The sequence below is a fragment of the Ochotona princeps genome, chromosome 11, assembly GCF_030435755.1.
Source record: "Ochotona princeps isolate mOchPri1 chromosome 11, mOchPri1.hap1, whole genome shotgun sequence".
Classification (NCBI taxonomy): Eukaryota; Metazoa; Chordata; class Mammalia; order Lagomorpha; family Ochotonidae; genus Ochotona; species Ochotona princeps.
The window spans coordinates 15,728,157-15,754,788 of record NC_080842.1 but is presented as its reverse complement, the minus strand read 5'-3'; the positions used below and the strand labels follow the sequence as shown (position 1 = coordinate 15,754,788).

Sequence of the window (26,632 nt, the reverse complement as noted above, 5' to 3'; positions counted from 1 at the left end):
TGATTTTTTTTTTTTTTTTTTTTGCAGTCGTATCCATCTCCTCATTCTCTATCCCAAGAGCAAGGGGGTGGCATTGAGTCTCTTCCACAAGCTCCTTCCTCCTCAAAACAGAGAGGTCTCTGGATGCTGCACACCCAAGGCCAGACTCAGGAGGGAAGATGATAGCCACGCATGTACTTGAATACAGAAAGGTTCAAGCAGAAGCATGAGCTGCAGTCAGTCCTGTGGATTGTGGCTAGTGAAAGTGAGGGACTGCTGGAGTCCACCACCATCACCTCAGCTTCCTAGGAGCTCCAACTTGTGGCCCTTTCATCCCATGAGGGTAGATCACAGGGCCCTGGGCTGACAGTGACAACCCAAAGCCAGTCGTGACGACCTCAGGGGAGGGCCCCAGGATTCTTTCCTCTATTGCATACAGACGCAACCTGCATGAGTGTGGGTTGAGTGTTGGGGGGCTCTATGCTTCATTTTGTTTTATATTTTCATTGGGGGAGTGGAGGTGGGGGTGGTGGGCATAGTGCGGAAGCTGCAACATTCAAGAAAGCATATCCAAGAATTTTAACCAAGACCTTTGCACTCTCTCTCATTTAACACCTGCCATCTTGATGATAGTGTCTAGATCTCTGGCTACTCATTTTTATCCCCACCGCCTGTAAACGTAGTGAGTGATTTTCTATAGTACTTCCAACTTATCAATCAGGGCTTCAAAAATTCAATTTCTTAAAATGAAAACCCGCAAATAAAACTCACTACTATCTCAAAGTCATCCATGAGACCAGGGAAAACCAGTTTTCACTCTGCATCTAATGGATAAAAAGGGGCTGGCATGTTGGCTCAACTGGTTAATTCTCCACCTCCAAACACTGGCATCCCATATGGGCACGGGTTTGTGTCCCAACTGCTCCACTTCTCATCCAGCTCCCTGTCTGTGGCCTGGGAAAGCAAAGGAGGACAGCTCAAGTCCTTGGGAACCTGCATTTGTGTGGGAGATCCAGAAAAAGCTTCTGGCTCTTGGCTTTGAATCAAATCAGTTCTGGCTGTTGTGGCCACTTAGAAGATATTTCTCTCTCTTTCTTCTTCTCTCTATAAGTCTGCCTTTCCAATAAAAGTAAATAAATCTTTTTCTAAAAAGAATTTTAAAAAGTCTGTTGTGGGGGCCCGGCAGCATGGCCTAGCGGCTAAAGTCCTCGCCTTGAAAGCCCTGGGATCCCATATGGGCACCGGTTCTAATCCTGGCAGCTCCACTTCCCATCCAGCTCCCTGCTTGTGGCCTGGGAAAGCAGTTGCGGACGGCCCAAAGCTTTGGGACCCTGCACCCACGTGGGAGACCCGGAAGAGGTTCCTGGTCCTGGCATCGGATCGGTGCGCACCGGCCCGTTGCGGCTCACTTGGGGAGTGAATCAGCGGACGGAAGATCTTCCTCTCTGTCTCTCCTCCTCTCTGTATATCCGGCCTTCCAATAATAATAATAAAATCTTAAAAAAAAAAAGTCTGTTGTGGGAGTGGGTATGGCAGCATAGAGTTTAGCAATCATGGAAGGGCTGTAAGAACCAGTGGCAGGTGTTCAAAGATGGCCATAAGGGAGAGGCAGGGGTCCATGGCAGCGGTCACAGTGGACCAAATGCTTGCAGCAGGTTGGACCAGCTCACTCAGAACTGCACGCTGAGAGACAACAATGAGTGTGGTGGCAATAGCTGTGACCCACCAACAAGAACTGTACAAGCATGTTTATACCATGCTGGTCATAAGCTTCATTGTTCGGCAGTGATATAATCACAGCACGGACTTTGGAGGCAGAGAAATCCCTTTCAGGTGTAAACTGGGCCAGTCCTTTATCACCTGGAGCCTCAAAGTCCCCAGCTGTCAAATCTACCTAGCCTGCAGGACTACTGATGGGTCTACAGGTGAGGCAGCTGAGTGCCTGCTTACACAGTACATACTCAATGAAAATTAGCATCCCTGTATTCTTCAAGATGATGGCCAGGTCTACTGCTCTTTGGTCTCATACACGTGAAGAATATCTTCATGGCTCATTTTCATCACCAAATTCTATGCTATATTAGGAACCTTAGATTCACTCCTATGTAGGTAATCTCTGCAAAATGCCTGGTATCAAGTAGGTACTTGGTCAAAAACAACCAACAGACACCTATTAAATCTAAAGAGAAACTCAAGCATCAAGTCTCCTCCCAGTGCCTGGAGAGATGCAATGACGCTCATGAGCCACAGTCTGCCCAGATCAGGACCAGTCTGCAGAATGGAAGGGAGTGGGTGGTACCTACTTTCACAGCGTAGGTGCTTCCGGGGTCCTCAGAGCAGGTGGCACAGTAATAAATGGCATCCCCCGAGTCACAGCAGGGCTTGTTACATGTCAGCTTAAACAGTGACCAGTTGTTCTCATTGAAGTGCAGCTCGTTTTTCTGGCCGCCCATGAAGAGGTCCTCACACTTGGATACGAGGCGGGCCAGGGATTGGGTATAGAGTCCCCCGAGCTTGGCATAGGTGCCCTCCTTGCTGCTGATGCTACTCAGGAGGCTGTGTAGTTGCAGCTGGGTGCTGTTGCTGGAGGCCTGGCTGGACACACTCAGTTGGGAGGAAGAAGCGCATGGGAGCCCTTTGCCTTGTGGACCAGGGCTACCACAGCGGCTGTGGCTGCCTGCCAGGCTTGGGGCAGGCGCCCAGTGCCCAGTGCCTCTGAAGGCTTTCTCCAGAGGCTCTGAAGAGGAGAAGACATGATGGTGGTGGCCTCCAGAGTTCAAGGAACTGCTCAAGTGAGGTTCATCCTGGACACAGACATTGGTGTCTGAATGGCTGAGGTTCAGCTTGGGGCTTGTGGTCCGTGGTTTTGGCGAGCCCTGCGTCCAGAAGAAGCCATCGGGCGAAGAGGCTGCACGGCTCACTATTTTCTTCTGGGGCAGTGGGGGTGGCTGTGCAGGGCCACTGGGGAACATGTCCTCCGTGGAGCCAGAAGGGAATGGAACAGGAGCAAACAGCTTCTTCCCACTGATGGTGGGGGAGTGTGTGGGCTCAGATGATGGACCTGCAAGACAGAAGCAGAGATGACTGGGCTAGACATCCTTCATGGTCAATGCCACTCACTTCCAATCTGCATGCTTTCTCTTCTCTCTTTTTCTTTTTGATTAGAGCAATTCACTTTAGCTTATTTCCATTTTTTTGATTAAAAGAACAGTAGACAACATTCAAAATGCAAAAGGGGTACCCACTGATAACTAAGTCTTCCTTTTACCACACCCTTTAAGACATAATCCCTGCCATAAAAGCAAATAACCAACAACCCAAACACGTGTGTGTGCATAAGCACCCCCCACACACAGACACAGGAGTCAACGGTGTCGATTCTCTTGGAATACCGCTTTTCTTTCAGATCCCGGGGAGACTCCAATGTCAGAGGCACACATTTAAATCTTTTTCCACAACAATACCATAATGCATCATTAGATGCAAATATCATACTTTATTTCACTCATCCATTCTTGGTGGATGCTCAGATTATTTCTAATGTTTTTGTAAACAGTGAGCGCTAAAAGCAACAGTTTTACATGCGTGGTCTGACTGATTTTTTACGTTTTTAGAGGGTGCTTGCCTAGGTGCATGAGCCAGGGACTGGTTCGGAAGCGGAACAATTGGTACTCTAACAGGTGCTCCCTATGGGATGCTGGTGTCATAGGCGGCAGCTTCATCGGATACGCCGTGACACTGGACCACACAGCTTTTCCAATAATGCATTTCTCATGAGCTTTTTGAAGACACCTGTTGTTCTCCTGAAGGTTAAACTCTGACAGCAGCATGTGCCTCAGATTCAAACAAATGGGTATTTACAACCTGTTAAGGAGCCTACTGTGCCATGTCGCCTGCAAGGCAGTGCACTCAGTATCGGTCTTGTGCACCTCCCCACTTCAGCGTAGTGATCATAATGACAACGAAATAGGCCTAAGGCAAGGTGTTGGTGCAGAGGGGTGTGTGTGTGTGTGGGGGGGTCCCCAGAGGAAGCATGTGGTCTGTGAGCTTTGCTCTCTCACTCAGAGGCAGTGACCAACCAATCTGGCTGGCTCCTGGGTAGTTAATAATCTCCTAGGCTGACACTAAGCCCTCTGCTTACTCCAAGTGGGAGCAGAATTCTATCCCCACCCCCAACCACCAGCATGCCATGCACCCCAGATCGAGACTCTTGCCATGCATGTTCTGTATGGAGGGAGGGCTCCCCAGTTAGCACAGTGGAGGCACCTGTCCTTGGGGTTTGTCAGGCCCCGGCCTGGGAGGTACTGGCCTCCCCACAGCAACATGAGTGTGTGACCATGGGGACCTCCTATACAGCCGAACCCTAGATGCAAAACTCATGGGGGGACACAGCTGTTGCATGCTGTTGCCCACTGGGCACAGGAGCAGGGCGCCGAGAGCTCATGCAAAGAGAAGTCTTGTGCAACCACTAAGACTGAGTGAGGTTGTGGGGTCGGTCCCTGGCTCTCCCCACTCCTAGGCCAGCGCTGACTGCTTCTCGAGTTCCTCCCTTCCACCACATGCCTGCAGCAGGCAGTCACCCTTGCTTCCTGGAGGCTGATCAGAGTCGCCCTTGCAGCCTTGCCCTGCTTTTGTTAACAGTAGGCTGGGCTCCGGCCAACAGGGCTCAATGAGTGATTTATATCCCTTCCAGGAGGGCTCAGGTTAATAATAAATCAGGCTGCAGTGGTGCAGTCCCTGTAATAAATCCACACCCATGGATTTCTCTGCAATCATCAGAGCGAAAGGTGCATGAGGCAGAGCCAGTCGGGGGAGGGGCCAGCCGGTCGCTGCTGAGCTCAGCAGGCTCTGTAGCCCTGGAGCTCATGACTCCCCTACAAGCCCACACTACAGCTGAGCCTGGTGAGTCACTTCCTCTCATGCCTCCTTTTCAAAGAGAAGGCTGAGTGAGGGAGGAGGGGCAGGAAAAGGACTACCCACCAACTTCTCCGCTAAGAAAAGGAGGTGCAAGACCACCGGCCTCTGGGCTCTCCAAAGGCAGTAAGCCCTGAGGGGCAAGGGGACAGATGATAAACATTCCCATCTACTGTGGGGGGCTGGCACTGTGGCTTAGCAGGTAAAATTGCCACTGTGATGCTAGTCTCCCATGTAGGCACTTGTTCATGTTCCAGCTGCTCCACTTTTGATCCAACTCGCTGCTAATGCGCTTGGAAAGCAGTAGAGGATGGCCCAAGTCCTTGATCCTCTGCATCCACATGGGCAGGGTTGCTGGGTGGCCCTGAAAGAAACCCTGGACTTTTGGCTTCAGTCTGGCCTAGCCATGATCATTGCAGCCATTTGGGGAATGAATCAGTGGATGGAAAACCTCTCTCTCTCCTCCCCCTTTCTGTGCCTCTCATATAAATAAATCATAAACCACAGCAACAGAAAGCTCCCATCAGTTTCTCCAACTTTGTGTCTTCTGGGCACCAGCAGCTACCACTATTCAAGTGGCAGAGCCTTAGCTTATCACCCAAAGGGCAAGTGCTGGGGCTGGGAAACAGGAGCAAAATGCGATCAGAATGTCTGCCCAGCTGTTATCAGTGCCACTGGGGGACGGCGCTGTGATGGCTACGACTCTGTCTGGCTCCCACTGCACCACACAGGCCGCCCGAGCAATGCTTACAGGAGGACAAAGGCGCTTCTGACCATCACTTCTTGGCTTGACCCTTTTCCAAGCCTGGTGCTTACTGTCAGCTTCCATTGCTTTGTCTTTCCTGTCATCACTGTGAGCTCCCCTGATGTCCAAAACACAGCCAAGGCCTATTTCCTCTCTGACTTGGGGCCCCCAGGGCAGAAGCCCTTAACAGCCACTCAGTCAGCTGGTCCTAGCGGGTTAAGTCTCCTCACTTGACAACCGACCAAGTGCATCCCTGGACCGGCCCTGTCCAGCACCAGTGGATTTCAGTCACTCTTCTCACTTGCAACTTCTTTGACTCCTCTATCTTGTCTCATCACCATCTTGAAATAAAGTAGCTCCAGACAAAAGGCTCTTACCTCAGTGGCACACCACACCACCCCACCACCCTCCCTTCATAGGTGGAATCCTAAGTTACTTGGGACAAGCCTCAGTGTCTCAGTCCCTAGGTGTGCCCGAAGGAAGAGCCTGCTGCAGGCTGCGGAGTAGGGCTCAGCACAGGAGAGTGGCATGCTTTCGGCTGCAAGAGAGTGCCGTCCTCCTCCTGGTATCCTTGTGTTCCCATGTTTCCTGTAGACATCGTGCGTATCACTGGCTTGCATCAGATCTAAACCCATGGCTGTTCGGGTCAAGCCGGCAAGTGGTCCGAGGGTTTTCAGAGGGAAACCTGGCTCAAAGGACTAGCACTTGGGCTAGCGCCTTTACATTGTATGTTTGTAACCCAACAATCCCTTGGGCAAGGGCACAATCATCAGAGGACAGCACTGCTGAAGAGAATACACGTCCCCAGCAGACGCAAGCCTGTAGCTGCGCAAACCTTATCAGGTGGCATGAGGCCCACGTGTAATGAGGACTGGGCATCTTACCAATAGGTTATACCTGCATTTCAATTTTTTTGCACCAAAACAAACTTACTTTTTAAAATTCTATTTTTTAAGGACTTTGTTTTCTTAAAAAAAATATTTGTCTTTATTTGAAAGACAAGAGTGATAGAAAGAGCAAGAAAAAGATCTTCCATTTGTTGGTTTACTCCTCAAATGGCCACAACAGGAATGGCTGGGCCAGGCCAAAGCAGCTACCAGGAAACTACATTCAGGTGTCATCCATGTAGGTGGTGAGGCCAAAGCATGCAGGCCATCCTTCCATGGTTTTCCAAGGCATCTTGGCAGAGAGCTGTACAGGAAGTGGAGCATCTGGCACTCGAACATGCATTTTTATATGGGATGTTGGCATTACAAACAGTAGCTTAACCCACGGTACCACGACACTGACCCTCAACAAATACCGTCATAGCATGAGTTTTGTATGAGCAACACTCTACCTTCCAACTTGATACACTCTCCTGAACTTCCAGCTGTTTAAAGCTCTCCAGGTGTGGGAGGAAAACTGCTGAGGAGGCCGTCATTCACTTGGAGAGCACCCAGGATCCTATCACTTCTCAGCTGTAATATTCCCAGGACCACCTTGAAGCAGCCGCTAACGTGGCCATTTGAGATGAAACTCGCCTCTCCCCGGGGTCCCAAGCAGCACAGCGCCCTCCAACAGCTCCTATAGATCCTCTGCAACTGTCACTTTCTTAACTCTTGGGGAATCACTTCTTCAGGAATTTGGCTCTGGGCCATACAGTTGTTCCTTTCTTACTATTTAGGGTAGTAGCCACCTGCTAAACTTAGAAAGGTCAGAAAGAAGAGAGGAGAAAAATATAACCTGACAGCTAAAATAGCTTCAAAATTCACAGGCAAGTCACTGGTGCAGGAAGACAAAACAAAACACCCTGCCTAAAAATGTCCCGACTGATTGTGGCTCAGTGCTTTACTCAGGATTCCGAGTCAATGGAGCATGAAAGGAACCCCACCAGCAGCTGGTGTGTATCTGGGATTAAAGCACTGTTTCCTGATTCTGCCAGCTTACAGTTACGAACTGTGAGAGGAGTGAGAATGGGAAACATTTTCCTGGGAACTCTGTCTTTATCATAGTTACAGCACTAGAAGCTTTTTCCTTTCTTGTTTCTAAATGATTTTGCATATGAATTGGGATAGAAAGCTTAAAACACAGCTTCTAAATTTTCTGTCACAGGTTCAATTCTGCATAGAAAGGAAGCAGCTGATTCCAGAGCAAAGGGGTAGAAGTGCCATGCTGGGCACCGCCTGGGAAGTGCCTGTCAGGATGGGGTGAGGCAAGGATGAGGGGGGTCTTTGGTGCAACAGGTGAAAGCCTGGAATCCCACCTGCATCTCCCTTCAGAGTGCCTAAATTCAAGCCTTGGCTCAGCTCTGAATCCAGCTTCCTGCTAGCACACATGCGCAAGCAGCAGGTGACAGTTTAGGGCCCAGGGTGGGGGAAGCTTTTTTCTACTGAGTTATGCCATGTGAATAATCATGGGCCGTGCGTACTTTTCAACTGAAAAATAAACTTGCTACAGATTTATTGAATTTCAAGCCCTGCCTGCAGTTTCCTTCGTAGAGCCAAGCAAAATGACAGCACAGGCCTTCTACAGCCTGCCGATTGGTTGCATGTTCCCCTGGCGTGAGTGGTTAGGTCCCTGCTGGGCACGTGGGAGGAGACCTGGACTGAGTTCCTGGACCACTGCAGGCATCCAAGGAATAAATCAGCAGGTGGGAGACCTCTCTCTGCCCACCTCTCTTATTCTTCCTCTCTCTCTGTCTCCGCCTTTCAAGGAGAACAAATAATTCATTAGTAAATGAACATAAGATTGAGGGGTGGGTGTGTTAGTTTGGTGTCATTTTGTGTGGAAGGCAGAGATGCGAGAAGACTCAATGGTTGGAAAAGCAGCTGAGCGCCTAGGTGGAAATGCAGCCCACAAGTTCATCCAGGCCTGTCTTCTCACTGGGACTTAATGGGTGCTTTCATTGTTCTCTGCAGACAAAATGAGTGCTGGGCTACAGAGGAAGTGGTCAGGCCTGTTGAGAGCCCAGCAATAGGCTGCATCAGCTTCATATCGGGCATGGCTCTGCTGACTGGCAGCAGCTGGCCTGTGCAAACCAAGAGGCCAAAGGTGCAGTGTGTCCTCACTAAATTCCCCTGAGCTTTTAGCCTTTCGACCTGACTCGTCTCCAGCTGTAAGGTCCAACAAACTGAATCTTTTTTACTTTCTATAATTGGGTTATTTAGCAGATCATTCTTTTCATGAGGAAAACAGATTGTATAGCTATATATATTTTTCCCATTCACCAGTCAGTGTTTCCTGAGCATTTACTAACTGTGAGGCACAGGGACCAAGGCAGCCAAAAACAAACAACAACAAAAAAAAAAAAAAAGAAAGAAAGAAAACAACAACAAACCCTGGCCCTGCCATGGGGGCTAATTCAGTCACCTCTTGCTAAAAACAGAAGCCACTGCCTTGGGCACCTTATCAATGTCACAAAGGAAGTAGTTGTTACAGGGGTTACACCCACAGCCCCTTGTCCCTCCCACCCAGGCAGATGGAAGGGGGGCAGGAGGATGCTCTAGCTCCACACGTCACTTTGTTCTTTCTCTGGGACAATGGTGCAATGTCTGTTTCGGTTCCAGAATCAGATCAGAGCAGGCGCAATGTGAAATGGGGAAAGAAGAGGCAGCGAAGCGCAGAAACAACTTCTGCCTTTTCAGCCAGACAGCAGGTCTGAAGCTGGAAGCCTATTATTAGCATTTTACAAGGGGATGGGAGGCGTGGCAGTCTCTGCAGGCCAGGTCATCAATCAAGACAGGAGGGGATATGATTCCCAAGCAAACAAACAGACACCCACGCACTGTGGCCAGCAGACTCCAGATCATTGGATGCCATGCTATGGCCACGTAGGTGGGACTATGATCTTCCTTTCTTTCTAAAAAAGATTTACTTATTTAGCTTTATTCAAAAGGCAGAGTTACAGAGACAGAGGAGGAATCATACACAGCAAGATCTTTTTTCCCATCTGCTGGTTTACTCCCCAAATGGCTGCAAGCACCAGGCTGAAGCCAGAAGCCTGAATCTTCCTCTGGTTTACCCTCTTGCTGGTAGGGACCCAAGTATGTGGGCCCTCTTCCACTGCTTTGCTCAAGTGCATTAGCAGGAAGTTGGATAGGAAGTGGAGCAGCCAGTCTTCAACTGGGGTTGAAGCATCACAGGCATACACTATGACAACTTCACTTGCTATGCCACAGTGCCAGCCCTGTGATGTTTCAAATTCTTGTTCAACACAATTGTTAGAAGCTGTCTCCCAAGTTAGAAAAATTTTAAGTCTGCTCTGTGCACTTTCCACAGGCCATTGACGGAGGGACACAATGACACGTGTAGAGGATACTTGGGGAACAACATCAAACACACACACACATATACACACATTGAGACAGACATATCCTTCCCATGTCTTAGAGGATCTCCTGTTGCAGATAGGATTTCATTGTACTTCTGTGTTGAAAAATACCTCAACAGGTATAAGAAAGCCAGGGGTTTGACCAGTTCATACAATTTTTTTAAATCCCAGCAATTTAAAAATGAAGTGGAGAAAAGAAGATCTGATTTGAAAGATTTTATGACACATGAAGGATGAAGCATAGAAAACGGAATTTTTAGATATTTGATATGCAGACAGAAATTTCTAGAATGATACAGAAAAAACCTGCTGAAGGTGCTGGTGGCAGCTGGAATGGGAAGGCTGACTTTTCATTGCACACCTGTCTCCAGCACTTACTTTTTTATCCTAGACACAACAAAAGAAAGAGCTCACGGCTTAGCACCCAGTGTAAAGGGAGTAGCTCAAATGAAGCTGACGCTTCCCTTCGGTGATATGCTTGTTCAGCATGCAGACATAGTCTCATGTCTTGAGGGAAAATACCCTCTCCAATAGATCTCCTGGACCAGAACCCAGGACTCAGTTTATCTTCGTGGGGGGTGTGGAGATGGGGCATACACGTTGTACCAGAACAAAACACATAGCATAATAAGTTAGATGTGGGACTGGTTGTTGTGAGGCTGTGGTTTAAGGTGCCCATGACACAAGTATCCCATATATGAGCACTAGCTGGAGTCCTAGCTCTTCTACTTCCAATCCAGCTTCCCGCTAATGCACCTGAAAAGGTTCTTGGGCCCCTGTCACCCACATGGGAAACCCAGATGAAGTTCCAGGCTCCCAGACTTGGTATGGCCCAGTCCCAACTATTGCAACTTTTGGGGAGTAAGCCAGTGGATGAAAAAAAATCTGTCTGCTTTTCAAATGAATTAAATAACTATCAAAAAGTCTGAGTTGAATTTGCAAGTTTAGGATGAAGTGCTTTAATAAGCCTGTTTAACAGTTAGAAAAGATACTACATTTAGGTACAGTTTTACATGCTTTTACCAAGACCACATTTAACACAATTCTTTCTCAGAAATAGGAATAGGGTTTCAGGTAGCATGCTGAGTGGGGGAATGTGCCTGAGCAAAGCCAGGCTGCAACTCATCCTGATGCGTATCTGATCTTGGTGGACTTCCTATCTCTCCATTGCTCCTTGCTCAACTCCTGCCCTGATCTTTCTCTAAGCACCAACGGCCACCAGACACAGTAGCTGTGTCCTCCTTTATCTTCCTTCTTGTCCACCTTGCCCACCATAATGTAAGCCCAGAGAAGAAGGAACTGGGCATTGCTTTCCATGGACAAAGCTTCAGCATCTAGACCTGTACTTAGTACTTAGCACATAGCCAACATTCAACAAACAGCTATCAACTGATGCATTAACTGAAAGCCTGCATTTTTCTTTTAAATCTGCTTGGCATTATTTTTGAGAAAAACAGAAGACTATTGTCTAGATAGTTAAATTTCTTCTATTTCCAGCTAGCTAGCTCACTTGTATCTGTATGCAAGTGAGTACTCACTTGGGTTTTCAGCATAGACCTGTGGTCTGTGGCTAGTATGCCAACATCTGAGCTTGACACTGAACTCTGTTTCCTCCTTTAATCCCCTGGCACCACAGATGTGTGGTGAACTGCTGAATTTAATTGTAATGATATCCTAGATGCAAGAAGGAAATGAGCTAGCTTATCCTACCAACAAGTTTACATATTTAATAGCAACTACTTAAAGCTCAGGTCTTCTGACAATCACTCAGCCCATCCTTTCCCTCTCATGTCCACTTCTCAATTCAGCACAGGTAACTGTCCCCTTGGTGGCTTCCATGGATCTGTCCCTTTAAAACCAAGAATAAACCAAATAGATGGTTTTGACTTCACAATGAGCCAGCTCACTGTTTAAGGGAATTGTCTGCACCAGAGATCATACAACAGGTTGCCGGGAGGGGTAGGAGAGCCAAGAGCGATACCAAGAGGCGGAATTAACAAGATGCAAAGATAGCATTCTATTATCATGAAATTTAGTGGGATTGAAAGATAGATGTTGGCTCACTCCCCAAATGCTTGCAATGGCCAAAGCAGGGCCGGGCAAAGTAAGACAATTCAAGTCTCCCATGTGGGTGGCAGGAGCCCAACATCTGGCTGCCTCCCATGTTGTGCATAAGCAGGAAGCTGGAGTGAGGAGCTGGAGTTTGGCACTGAACCAAGGCCCTCTGGATGTGCGATATGTGCACTAGGCAAAGTCCTCACCCCTGGGAATCTCAATACCAAAGTGCATTTCCAATAAAAGGCAGGCTCATCATGAAAAATAAAATCATTATAATTCATGCTGTTTAGAAAGCAACATGGGAAAATGCCTGAGGTGGGTGTCAGCACTGCGCCCATGAACCTTCAGCAGCTCCTTGCATTCCACCCATGCAAGTTGGCTTCAGGAGCCTTGCATGACGTGCCCCCTGCTTCCCACCAGCTGGCATCCCATTCTCCCCCAGCTGGCTGTTCCCTGAGGTGGGTCAGACCGGTCACATGTTTTCCTCAGTGCCTCTAGTCTTCTTCATGGTCTCCCGAACCTGCAGAGCCCGTGCTTCCTCCAAGCTGCCTCTCCAGTTCTAACCACACGGCAGACAGGAGCTTGGCTCTCCTCTTCTCAGGAAGTCTGCCCCAACCTTCCATCAGTCCTAATCGGTTGCTTTCTTCTCCAGAAGCCCTTACAAACACTTCTGTCCTGGGCAGCTCAACTCTTTATCTTCTCCCACCCACCCACATTGTTTGTGTTTTAATTTCATCTTTCCTAGCTTAACAGCCCTGAGAGCAGACATCAGAATTGGCTCTCAAAAGCAAAGTCATGAAGCCCATGAGTCCCATTCTTCTCAAGACCCAGGGGGCTGGAGGCAGAGATGCTTCCAGCTGACCTAGTGTGACCAACACGGTGGCCAAGTGCGCAGAGGGCCAGTCTTCCATGGGAGAATCTGTCTCCTGGAACTTTCGCACAATGGGATGGGAAAAGGAAGAAGATATGAGTCCGGAAAAATCTGCAGAAAAAGAAAATCTTTTTTTTTTTTTGCCACATTCTTCCCAAATCAAGACTAGATATTTCCTGTTTTTCTATGGAGTGTTATCAGAGGTTTCCAATCAGAAAACACCACAGCCCAGCTCAGAATATACACTTTCATCTTGGCTGGTACTCATTATCTAGACAGAAAAATGTCACCTGACAGCAAATTCACCATTAAACACTCTACAACAAATGTAGCTCCGAGAGAAAGAGGGAGCCAGCAAAATCCTGCCAGCATACACCTTACTCCAACACACCAACACAGGTCTGAGAGAGACCCAGGAGAGAGCACACAGGAGGACTGCCGACAGGGGGAAAGTTTTTACATCCCACACAGTCAAGCCAGAATTCCAGAAACTAAGAATCCCTTTTTTGATGCCATGGAGCTTAATCTGGCAACTGGGATATATGGCAGCCCAGCAGAGGTTCTATGCTTTTATTTAACAAACCCTTAGGTAAGCACACCTGTCACATCTATGCACGTGTGTGCAAGCGCTTGAGCAACAAGCAAAGAACATGTTGGGCATGCTTCCAATCCCCTTTGACTCAATCATGGACAGAAATAAAAAGCAGATTTATATTTCATATAGAGATGGCTCATTACCCAAGGAATCTAGAGCCATTCAATTTGTTATCAACTCCAACCTCCTCTCCCTTCCTGTGGCCATGGAGAGGCAGGCATCATCATGACCGCGATGGGGCAGCTTGTCCACCATTCAGTTAGGGCTTAACTTAGGCTGCACGTCGGTAGAGACTACTGCCTAGGGAAAGCAGGATCCGGATAGGAGCCTTTGTGCAGTACCTTACTCCCATTCTGCCAATCAACCCAGGACCGGCCCTGCACATCCGAGAAAACAGGAGCCTCTCCGTCAAGCTCCAGGCCATTACCTCCATCGCTGCCGGTCCTGGAGTCCGAGGCCAGGCTGTCGGTGGAGCCGGTGGTGAAGCTGACGTGCACACCCCTGAAGGACGGGCTGAGACTCTCTGCAGAGCCCTGGCTCACTTTCTCCAAGTCAGAGCTGCTCTTGTTCATTTTCAAAAGGTGCCTGGAAAAGGCAAGAATAAACAAGAAAAGCCACTCATCAGGTTTCTGTGCAGAAAGGTGGCCGAGAGCTCTTGAAACTTGGCCAACACCAGCAGGAGGGGATGGATGTTTGGTGTAGTGATGAGGAAGCTGCTTTGGGAGGTCTGCATCCCTTCCTGGAGTGCCCGAACTCCAGTTCCTGTTCTGCTTCAGATTCCCAGATTCCTGCTACTGCTCACCCGGGAAGTCAGGAGGTAATGGCCCAAAGGGTTGGGTTCTTGTCACCCACATGAGAGAGCAGGACTGAGTTCTGGGCTCCAGGCTTTGGTCCGGTATAAACCTGTCTGTTTGTTGTAGGTATTTGGAGAATGAAGCAGCAGATGGAAGACCTCTCTTCTGTCTGCCTTTCCATCACTCAGCTTCTCAAATAAACACTTTTTTAAAATAGATAATTTTAAAAAGATGACTTCAGGGAGACAGCAAAGAGAGAGAGCATGTTTCTTCTGAAACCGCAGGCACATGCACTTTGGAAGACTTCCAGGGTGTGGTTTAGGAGAGGCAAGTCCATGAAATCCCAGCCACACAAACCTCTGGTTTGGGAGCCACTCCACTCCCATCCTGACCCCATCTGTCAAGACACTTCTACCAGGGAAAACTGAAATAGCATCATACAAGCCAATGCCCAGCGCCAGACACAGATCAGTGCAGCAACTTCTGCAGGGCGTCAGGGCAAATGAACTGTAAACCAGGACCAAGAAGGTCAGATTTCTTGACTTGCCTTTTATTTACCTTCCTCTCATGACTTCAAAGACAGAAATTTCTCCCTCAATGTTAAGGATTAAGTCACAGTTTTTAAAATTATTTTTATTTCAATGGTAGAATGATAAGAGAAAAAGATTTTGTGCGCTGGGTTCACTCCTCAAAAGCTAGACTGGGCAAGGACAAAGCCAGGATCCAGGAACTCCATTTGGGTCTCCCATGTGAGTGGTAGGGACCTCAAGAATTGACTCACCATCCTCTGCCTTCACAGGCACCTTAGCAGGAAGCTCGATCCAAAGCAGAGCAGCTCAAACTAAAACCTGTGCTTGGATATAGGATGCCTGCTTTGCAAACAGGAATTTAACAGCACTGGCTTCACTTTATTTAAATTGGAACCAGGCTTCCAGGGCAAGTCTTGGATGGAACCAAACTGATGTAACTGTTATTCCAGAACCATGGAATCCGCCCTTTGTCTTCCTTTGCAGTCTTTTGTTGTATCTCAATGACAGCATCATTGCCACATCAAGGACAAGAATGCCAATTCCAAGATGGACATGAGCACTCACCGTGGAGCAAACAGTAGCACTGCTATGGAGTGATTCCCTTAAGGAGTCCCCCCTCCCTCTCTGCAAGAGCCACATGTGTATTCACGTCTGACCTGATGTTTCCACTCTGAGCTGAGACATGCCAGCACTCACTCAGCTCTTCCCAGGCCAGAGGTGACCCATGCTTATCTGATCTGATCCTTCCTGATGACATTCCTGTTCCCACCATGGTGGATACATGTCTCATATCCACTGCAGCAAATACACAAGATGGCTATAATCTGGCACCAGAACTGCCTTAGTTCATGTACGACCTTATGTACATGACCTTACCATCAAAAATGGATCAATTGCTCTTGGTATTAAACACTGCCAGGCACTGTGGTACTTTTTACATGATTTATTTCTTTGAAAGGCATAGTTACAGAGAGAAAGACAAAGAATATCTTCCATCTTCTGGTTCAATTTCCAACTGGCCACAACAGCCACGCCTGAGCCAGGCTGAAGTCAGGAGCCACGAGCATCCTCCAGGTCTAACATGAGTGCAGAGGCTCAAGTACTTGGGCCATCCTTCTCAACTTTGCTAGATACAATACAGGGAGCAGGATCAGAAGTGGAGTAGTTGGTACATGAACCAGTGTTCATGAGATATCAGTAGTGCAGGTGGTAGATTAACCCTCTTCACCACAACACCAGTGACCCCCTCCCATGTTATTTTATATAGTCTTTGGAATCCCTTGTTCATTAACAGAAAAGTTTAGAGAAAAATCTAATAGCTTCTGATAAAATTGTTGTTGTACAAAAAGGTTATTTTTATTTTAAAGACAGAACAACAGGGATAGAGAGAGCAATCTTCTGCCTACAATAGCTGGGGTTGGTCCAGGCCAAACCTATGATCCCAAACTCCATTCAGATCACCTGTGGCTGACAGGGTCTCATCCCTGGAGTTACTACCTGCCACCTCCCAGGATCACATCAACAGGAAGCTGATCAGAAGCCAGTGGCCGAGACTTGAGGAAGGGAAGCAGGCATCCCAAACAGCAGCTTAACCCACAATGACCCAGTGCTATCCTTCAAAAGTGCTCTGCAGAAAACACGCCTCTCCCTGTTTGCAATCCTCAGGGGCGTGCTAAAAGTGCTGAAAGCACGACAGTGAGGACAAGGCTTGGACTAACTGCTGTCTTTACATCTCTCTCACTGTAGAGATAACTGTCGAATATTCATTCCTTAGGAAGCTTAAAATTGAAGCAGATTCTGGTCAACCCTCACTGGAAGCTTTCTAGGCTATGTTTATTCCACCAGAGGCAGCCAGGGTGGCTTTCTCAGAAGAAGCCAGCTTAATGTGATTGTGAGCAACAATAATAACCCCTGGGGCAAGGGGAGAACCCAGCTCTTGGAAACCCAGGCCCAGGCAATGTGGTCTCTACAGTTGCTTGGTCTTCACAACCTGAAAGTCACCAAGGTAGAAACAAACTCAAGCACCATGACTACTAAGCTGCCGAGCCCTCTGCTCCACAAACTTAAAGAGCCTCTAGATGAAACGCAAACACAGACAGCCAAAAATCACACACTTGTGTCCGTGTATCTACAGGAGGGCACCTCCAACTGCTTATGGAAAAGCAGAATTAAAACATCTTAGTTTATTTTGGCACAGTGGAAGGGTGTGTTCAAAAACCTCATGGACAATTTATATAATGAATCCATACAAGATTTCCAACTATCTTTACATCAGAATATACTTGTCTTCGCATTCCATTTTTTCCATGAACATATACACATATAATCATTTAAAGGAACAGTTAAGCTGGAAAGAGAGAAACATTCCTAGGGAGCAGACACCAAGAGAGAGCCCCACATGGAAGCAGGAGGAAGAAGCTTTCATTACATATACTGTTGGGAGCATCGAGACCCAGGTGTAGAAGAGACATGAGTAAAGATTCAGTTCTGAGAAACCAAGGCCAATGTTTTGAGAATAGAGATCTAAGAAGCAACCCTCGTGCACAGGAAGCGACTTTGTGGCAAAGGCAGCATGACCTGGATGAGAGGGTACAATGCAGTTCACAGTACCCATGACACCTGTTAACAAGGGATTGGGGAGAAGAAAGCAGAGCTATATACAAACATGACGTTTTGATGGGAGACTCGCCAACTTTTGTATTAATTTTAAAAAAAGTACTGCAAGATAACTTTAGGCTCTTGAGGCAAGAAAGGAGCTCTGAGATTGAATCTGAGGTGACATAAAAATGTTAAAAGACAAATTTCAATACTTCAAAATTTCTCTCAGATAAAAGGCACCAGAAAGAAAAAGAAGAAACAAAGTTTGGACAATTCGTGTATCTGCAGCCCACACAGCTGATAATGTAGGGACTTCCAGGAAATAACAAGAATGCTTGGACCTTTAAGAAACAGACACATGAGCTCTTTGGAAAGGGCAGTGGATACAACAGAAGGAGAAACATGAAAGGCAGACTGACTCAGCCAAGATGATCGACCTTACTCCCAATCCAGTTCCAAATGAAGCCAGATGGAAATTACATGCCTAGCATATCAGACTGGCCCTTATCAGGTATTGCTAAGGGCACAGGAATTTTCTTCTCCTATTTAATGAAGCACAGATTGGCAAGCACACTTGATGACTCCTATAAGGTTAAGCATGCGCATATTGGCTCAGGATGGAGTCTAGGCTACTCTGTTTTGGATCCAGTTCCCTGCTGATGCAACTAGGAAAGCAGCAGAAAGCCGACATACTTAGGCCCATGAGCCCACGAGGGAAACCTGGATGGAGTTCCTGACTCCTGGCTTCATCATTTAGGGAGTGATTCAGTGCATGGAAGTTCTCTCTTTTTCTCTCCCTCTCAATGACTCTTTCAAATACATTTTTTTAATCTGAAAAAAAATCTTTATTTATAAAAAAAAAAAGGCTGGCTGTGGATAACATTCTATGTTAGCCTTGTTCTATAAAAACAGAATTGGGTAAGGATTGAATACTACCCTAGTATTCAATCTTTCAAGTTTTAGAAAACAAATGACAAAATGCTAATGTTTAAAATATCTTAGTGGCATATACCAGAATGTCACACTATCCTCTAAATCTGTGTGTTTGAAATATTGGGCAGAGGAAACATACACATTTTGAGCAAGTGACCACCCAAATGGACCCTAGGATGGCCGCTCCTGGGATGTGCTTCTTGAACTTCTGAGAGGCCAAGGGACCCACGGAGAGTCTCCCCAGCCCTCCCACTCTCCTGAATTCCCATCAGGACCCAAGGCGGGGCAGACCACCTCTGGAAGCGTCCACATACCCTCAGCCACAATCGGTTAGTATTTGTGATGACAGGATAGGCTCTGTGCGTGTTGGCAGGGGAGCCCCCAGGAGTAGAAATCTTCATTTCTAAGCCCCAGAGGAATTTTCTTGGTATCTGAGGATGTAACTGTTACTTTTCTACTGGAAAAGCTGAAGCAAGTGCTCATGAAATTCCAGTGGGCCTTCAGAATACTCAGGAGTAACAGGGAAAGAACATGCATTTTTCTCTCTCTCTCTCTCTCTCACCACACACACATACACACACACACACACACACACACACACACACACACACACACACACACGAGGCCAGCCTTTTTCTGACGGGTCGGCTCATCCAAGAGGAGCTGCATCAAACAGCTCCCACCCTGGAAACCTGTGCTGGCTACATTCTTTGGGAATTGCCACCTTCATTAGGGAAGGAGCAAAAACCACATCAGATTTCCAAATGAAAGGGAAGCTTGTCATCAAAGTAGAGAGTTACCTATCAAGTTGCTTTTCGCATCTGCCGTGTCTGGGTACCACAGACTTCCTGAGGCTCCCAGCCAAGGGCTTCTTTATCCCAAGTTGGCTTTTAGAGTCCCATGTGCTGCCTTCTTAGAGCTCAGGCTAAGCAGCAGCACACATGCAAAACTCAAATTCCCTAAAAGGCACTCTGCCTTCATTCACTATCGTTTGTCTTTCATAAAACCAGTGCAAACTCCATCTCTATAAAATGAAATCTGACCTGGTGGCATTGAAGGAAGTGGTTTCAGTGGACAAACCCCCCAGAGCCTAGTTAATCTTTGTCCTGGGCGGGGGGTGACTTGGATCAGCTGAGGCGGGGAGAGGGGCCTCTGTGGATGTCTCAGCTCACGCCGCATGAGACACGCTGTGTGCATGTCCAGGCTCCCATGGCTGATGACACTCAGCTACTGGGGATACGGGTGAACTGCCCCAGCCGCTGGTACAGTGTTCTCTGAGAGGCAACCTCGCACAACTGCCGGAGGTTTTCAGAATGACTTTTCCCCCCATTGTCCTCAGACACAGGAACCAGGCCAGAATAGGTCCATTCTATGTTGGTGGAAAGCTGGGGGAAAAAAAAAAAAAAAAGGAACCAGCCGGAAGAGCCATCTGCTAGACTTCCTCATTTGTAGTAACCAGCCCCATCTAAAAATACCTCCTGATCCCAGAATGGGAGCTTTCAGCATAGCCACTCCTGCACTCTGGCCATCCCCACCCCCACCAATGCAGCAGAAATACCATCGCCAGCTTGGCTGTTAGAATATTCTGTGACAGCACAATGCCAAGTGTGATGGAAGCAAATCACCCTTGAGGGCATTTTGCCCCTGTGCGGTGTGACTCTCCTAAGAGACAAGCTCTCAGATTCCCAGCAGGCATGGCCACCACCAAGTCTCAGGAACGGTCAAGTTCACTACCAGGTGTACTGACGATTTAGAGAAGGTCTGAAGGAAAGTTTTAGAGAGTCAGATTCATGATCTGGAAACACGGAGGAGTCAACCCGAATCCTGTACACGCTGTTCAGTCATGAACAAGAAGTGAAAGAACTGATTTTAGAATCAAACAGTGAACATCTCAATCAAAGAAACGAGAACCTCTTACCATCCTAGGTTCTGGCTGGAGGCACCGTCGCTGTCAGCACAGCCGCCCAGAGTTCCCCGGCAGGCTGGGGGACAGGGGCTTCGGTGTCAGGAGGAGAAGCACTGGCCAGGGAAGGGCCATCATCAGAGGCTGTGCCCGAGTGACTCCTCCGGCTGCTGTGGCCTCCCCAGCCCGCAGCTCTCCGTACCCTCTCAGTTCCTTTCCGACTTTTCTATAAAATGCACTTCCTGCGAAAGCACAGGAAAATAGGACGGCTCTGTCTCTCTGATTCGTGGCTTTTAATCTCCAGTTGTCCCATGGGGCTCCAGGATGAGAGCCGATTCACGTCCACCCTAGCAGACATGCAGCATCACCCCATGGATTCTCTACAACGCAGCCACATCTGAAACTGGACTCATGGAATGACAAGCTTGCTTGGTAAGAACATTTAGTTTCTATTTTTCTTCTACCATTGTTGTCTCCAGTGCATTTTCCTTCCCATCTATCTTGAATCCCAGGCCTGGGTTTCTCAGCACTCACTGTCTATTCAGTGTCTAGCACTGCAGTAAGGGCTAGAGGGACGTCGAGGATCACAGTTGGTGCCACTTTTGTGGTTCAGTGAACACACAGCTTGGCAGATAGAGATCTGCCACGCTCCTGCAGACAGAGTTCCAGCCACACCAGCAGTAATGATTTGCACCCCCAGAGGCAGAGCATCCCAACCCGGTCTTTCTAAACTGCTGCTCTCACCATTGTGGGATGACCCTGCACTCCTCCTGGAAGATCTCTTTACTTTGGCAACTATATTGCATCAATTCAAAACTCCCATGGTGATGGTTTCCAATACACTGCCTGCATACTCATCACCTACCTAGATTTCAGGCTTGGAAAGAAACAGTCTTACGAAATTACTTATTACCCTACCATTGCTCTTCACAAATTCTTGGTTCCAGGGAGGTTCGCCACCTCTTCTGACTGTCCTCAAAGCACCCCGTGTTCCTTCTTCTGACCTTTCCAGCCTAACTCCATTTCACTTACCTCCAAATCCTCCCCACACCGTCAATCTTCTCTGAGCTGTTTGTCCCCACTGGCCCTCACAGCCAGCTGAGCCTACATCATATCACGGCGCATTGGGTTAAAAGCATGGTTAGATTATTCTAATTATTTCCTGGGAAACAGGCTTGTCACCACCTGTGAGGAAGCAGGGGTTTGAGAAGCCAGCCGTGTCACAGTCTGGGTGTGCTGCAGCAGAACAATCATTTCTTGACTCCGTTTATCTGTCTCTGGTTCAACATCTGGGTGGCATCTGGGAGAAGAAGCCCTTCTTGATGGAAAAAAAAGACACCTGCCTGGCAGGAACACCAAACAACTGGCAACCACCATCAAGATGACCAAGTCAGTAGTGGAACCTCCCTCACGTTCACCAAATAAAGCTGTTCAAAAATGTCCTAAATGTGCACGAACCTTGATTTTTGCGGAAGTTGGGGTGAGAGAAGCACATGCCTACACAGGAAGGGTCTCTATGCTTTTGTCTGTTGAGGTTGAGTTATTTTGCAAGTGTGTCAGTGCCGCCTGAAGTGACTGACAGGGTCAGTCTGTTCCAGGGACATGTTTTCCCCAGTGATGTCTCAGCGTGCACAAATATACGAAAGCAGCTTTCTCTGTGGTCAGATGACCTCCATGGTCCCCAGGCTGCAGGCCTTCTGATTTGCATGGTAGCTAATGCCCCAGTAATTTTGCTAGGCTTCATAAGCTCTCTGCTTCTACTTTGCATTCAGTGAAAACCATCTAAAAATGGACGCTATAAGACCATGCTTATTTAAAAGACATGGGAAGCTTCAATATTGTGAAATCTACCCCCTCCCTCATGTTTCCCGGCATACACTGTTGAAATTCTGGGACCCTGTCGATGCGGGAGTGGTTTTCTTTGTGTATGTGTGTGCACTAAGGAGTTGGCTAATGTCTGGCAGCCCCAGCAGGCTGGGAACTATTCAAAAGAAAGGCCAAGGCAGGATCAGGGCGCTAGGACTTTGAGACCCACACTCCCATCTCCAAAGAGGTCTGACAGACTGAAGGTCAAGTTGATCACCAATGGCCAAGGATCCAACTAATCACGTGTAAGTAACATAGACTCTATAATAACCCCAAACGACAGGATCTTGAGAGCTACATGGTATCTCTACATGCAGAGTTCTTGGAGAGCATCATGCCCTGAAGGAGGAGGGAAGCTCCAGGCCCTTTCACCCTTCCTTTTTACATGTTTTCTTTTTTTTTTTTTTTTTTTTTGACCTGCTGTTCATCGGTATCCTCTGTAATATCCTTTGCAATAAATCAGTGATGTTATATCTTCCCCCTGAGTTCTCTGAGCTGCTCTAGCAAATTAATTGAATGGAAAGAAGAGGTGTGGAAGTCTTGATTGATAACTGGCAAGAGGCACAAGTAAAATAGCCTCAGGCTCCTATTGGCCTTGGAAGTGTGTGTGGAGGTGTGTTCTCAAAGACTGAGAAAGTGCTAGATACATAGGAGGATGGATGGATGGATGGATGGATGCCTGAACAGATGACTTCAGCAGCCTCCTATAAACTGTGTAATATTCTTTTGCTACAAGGACAGAAGATGACATCAGATGGGCCAGAGATTTTGCTCTACCTGGATGTGTCCACTTCTATTACAACAGTTTGGAGAGCCTCAAAGAAGAGAGATAATCAACAAGATGTTTTGAGGACATGTGTTATTCTAAGATAATGAGAAAGAATTTATATGTCCATCAATCTGAACTCATTTCGGATCTGTGTGTTCAAGAGTTTGACTATTTATGGTGCAACCCCAGATCTGGGGGTTGATACACTTCTCAGATAATCAGTTCATTTAGCTCTATCACTTAGTTTTCATTACATGAAAATCTAGAAAGAGAAGAGTTCCAAATTAACCCATCTTCCCCTCTGCAAACAAGAAACTCCCACGACATTTCCTCTCCACACTACTTTTCCATCCCTAGGACATACATCTTTCGGAGGTTAGCTAAGTCAACAACAGTGAGTCATTACCAACTTTGGAGTTACAGCAGTCCTGTCCTCCCATTCCAGTCAGATTCCATGCACCAACACTATCCATGCCTCATGGGAATCTTTCGTTTCTAGACTACTGATTTTGATAACCCTGCCTTTAGAATTCTCAAGCCTCCTTCTCTTGATTCAGCGAATATTTCTTAGCCCACTTTGTTGACTCAGTTTTTGAGCCAAACCATCTGGTTTATACCAGTGGGCATTTATACAGACTTCATTGCTAGCCTACTAGGCTGGGAGGCTATCTGGAATAAACTAACCAGAATGAGCTACTCCCTCATTCTTCACACTGGCCCAACCTACTGTTCAACAAGGGCCAGATGCCCTACAGGTTCGTCTGCACTTCCAGGTAGTTCTTCAATATTGTCCTAGCTGTGCCTCAATTTCCTTGTCTTTACACTTGGCTGCAAACTCCCCACCCTGAATAACCCAACATCTACCATCTTTCCCCACGCCAGGCACTCCACTGTTGCTCTAAGATGGTCCAGCCATGCACAATTATTTCACGTTAGCTCTCAAGGCTCCCTGGTGATATTTTTAGTGGCCCAAAAGCAGCTGTTCCAAAGTCTCACCAGTTTCACTGACCTTGTTAATCACCATACTAATTTCTTTCCAGTAAGTACCCTCCTCCTCTGATTCACAGTCTCACTTCCTGTTTGCACTTCTCCAGGAGCAGTGAGGTGAAACAATCACATGGCTTCATTAATGATACTTTATCCAGTTGGTCTGCCTTATTTTAGTTTCTTTTCATCCTTCGCTCTATTCTATTGTTACACTTTTTAAAAAGAAAATCCTATGAATCTGTGTGTAGGTGTATACATGTATGGCACTTGTATATAATAAATTTGATAAACATTACACATTTATTATAACATATAATAAGTATAATGGTTTACCTAGAAGTAAAATATTAGGAAAGTAGAGAAACAAAGATGTTATAAACAAATGGAAAGATATTCCTTGTGCATAATCTACAAGACTTAACACCATTAAGATGCCAGTACTACCCAAAATGACCTGTAGATTTGATGTTATCCAAATTAAAATCTCAATGGTACTTTGTGCAGATGTAGAACAAAATCCCAACATTCATATGGAATTTTAAGAGACCACAAGTAATCAAAAGAATCTGGAAAAAGAACAAAGTTGGAGGTGTCATATTTCCTAATTTCAAACTGATTATAAATCCACAGTAATCCAAACAGTATGGTACTGATATACAGACAAACATATTGACCAATGAATTAAATTAGAGATGGTAAAAAAGAATCCCTTTCACATATGCTCAAATTATTTCCAGCACAGCTGTAAAGACCATTAAATAGGAGAAAGGACAGTTTTTTTTTTTTTAAACAGAATGGTGTTGGGGAACAGGCATCCACATAAAGAAAGAAAGAAGCTGGACTCTTACCTATCATCAAGTGCAAAAAGAAATTCGAAATGGATCAAAGACTTATACATAAGACTTAAACTGTAAAACTTTTAGAAGAAATCAGAAAGGAAAACCTTCATGACACTGGATTTAGCGATAATTTCTTGAATGTGACATTAAAGGCATTGACAATAAAAAAATACACTTGACTGTATCAAAATGATTTTATACCTCAAAGTAACCCATAAATGAAGAGAATACATTTGTCAATGTTTTATCTTATATATCACAGCAGGGATGAGAATCCAAATTATACAAAGAGCTCCTGCAACTCAACAACAAAAACCCAATTCAAAAATGGGCAAATAATTTAGAGACTAGTCTAAAAAGGATATACAAAAAATGATCAGTAAGCACATGGGAAGATACTTAACATCAATACTCTTTAGGAGACTGCAAAATCAATGAGACTCTACCTCATGCCCTTTAGGATGGTCATTATCCATAAGATCAGACAAGTGTTCCAGAACATGGGAAGCAACTAGCTGCTTGTTCATTCAGACCTGGGAGGCAGCAGGGAAGACTCACATGAGGGGTTCCTGTCGCTGACATGGGAGTCCTGGATCCTGCCCAACTGAGCCCTGTCCACTGTAGCCATCTGGGTAAGTGAATCAGTAGGCAGGAAGTCTGTCTATTTTTCTGCTGCTCAAATAAATAAAAAATTTCAAAAACAAAATCGCCAGATGATCCAACAAAGATTTCAAAACAGTATCTTAAGAGTTATTTGTGCACACATGTTTATGGCATCATCATTCACAACAGCCAACAAAACCAAACAAAAAACAGAAGCAATTAAGGCATCCACTGATGGACAAATGCATAAGGAAAATGTGATATACACACACAAGGGAATAGGACTGGGCCTTAGAAGGAAAGATAATCTGATAAATTCCAACACAGGAGTGCAACTTATAAAGACGTTATGCTAAGTGAAACAGCCAATCACAGAAGCCCATAAACTCCATAATCACTGCTAGGAGGCACCAAGATGAGACAAATTCAGAGACAGGAGGTAGAACCGTAGCTGTCAGGGGCCAGTGGAAGGGGAAACAGTATGTGCTGTTTGGTGGGTACAGAGTTTCACTTCTGCAGCATGAAAGGCATTCTAGACACTGATTGTACCACAATGGGACCCCACCACTGAACTGAACACTTAGCAAAGGTTAAGATGGTAAATTTCACATAACACACATTTTTTTTTTTAATTTGAAAGTCACAGACCAAAAGACACGGATCTTCCATCTGCTGTTTCACTTCCCAAATGCCTGCAACAGCCAGGGCCAGACCAGGTCAAAGCTGGGCGCTCAGAACTCAACATGGCTTCCAACAGCTACGAAGCAGTTCACTTCACACTCAGGACATTGTACTCTTCTATGACCTTAACGATGAACACATGGGCTTGCTCCATCTTCCTGCTATTGTAAACAATGTTGTAATGCCCTTCTTCATGGAGTCCCTGCACTGACGTGTGTGCTTCTCTGCGGCACACACTACGGAATGAAGATGGCGGGTGTGGGGTATGTTCCCATACATCGTTTTACTCTGATGCTGTTCTGTTCTCCAGCCCACACTCTGGACAGCAGAGTGCAGAGAGAGAGAGAGAGAGAGTGAGAGCGAGAGCTGTTTTCTTAGATTACTGCCAAAATTTGTCATGCTCTGACTTTGAATTTTTCATCAATCTGATGGACATGAAGTGCTATTTTATTGTTCATTAATTTCACACCTTAGTTCCTTAATTAAGTTAAAGATGTGCTTGGGAAAACAGTGGAAGATGGCCCAAATGCGTGGGTCCCTGCACGCACAAGGGAGACCCAGAAGAAGATCCTTGCTCTTGGCAAATGGAAGATTTCTCTGTCTTTCTCCTGCTCTATGCAACCTTTCAAATAAACAAAATAGAGCTTTTTCTTTC

The 26,632-nt window shown here is 46.5% G+C and overlaps 1 protein-coding gene and 1 long non-coding RNA gene across 3 annotated transcripts in view; one reads left to right on the top strand and one right to left on the bottom strand.

The window, feature by feature from the left end:
- The window catches only part of PRAG1 (PEAK1 related, kinase-activating pseudokinase 1), a 50,418-nt gene that overhangs the window by 7,205 nt on the left and 16,581 nt on the right, over positions 1-26,632 (bottom strand). For both annotated transcript variants that reach the window (XM_058669855.1, XM_058669856.1), the window contains exons 4-5: positions 13,902-14,059; positions 2,283-3,040 (exon numbers count right to left, since the gene is read on the bottom strand). In XM_058669855.1, the coding sequence (XP_058525838.1) occupies positions 2,283-3,040; positions 13,902-14,059 (916 nt within the window). The remainder of the gene's footprint in view (positions 1-2,282; positions 3,041-13,901; positions 14,060-26,632) is intronic.
- LOC131481373 (uncharacterized) lies at positions 20,389-21,671 on the top strand. The gene is made up of 2 exons (XR_009246261.1): positions 20,389-20,664; positions 21,583-21,671. It is a non-coding gene; the product is annotated as an uncharacterized LOC131481373 (long non-coding RNA).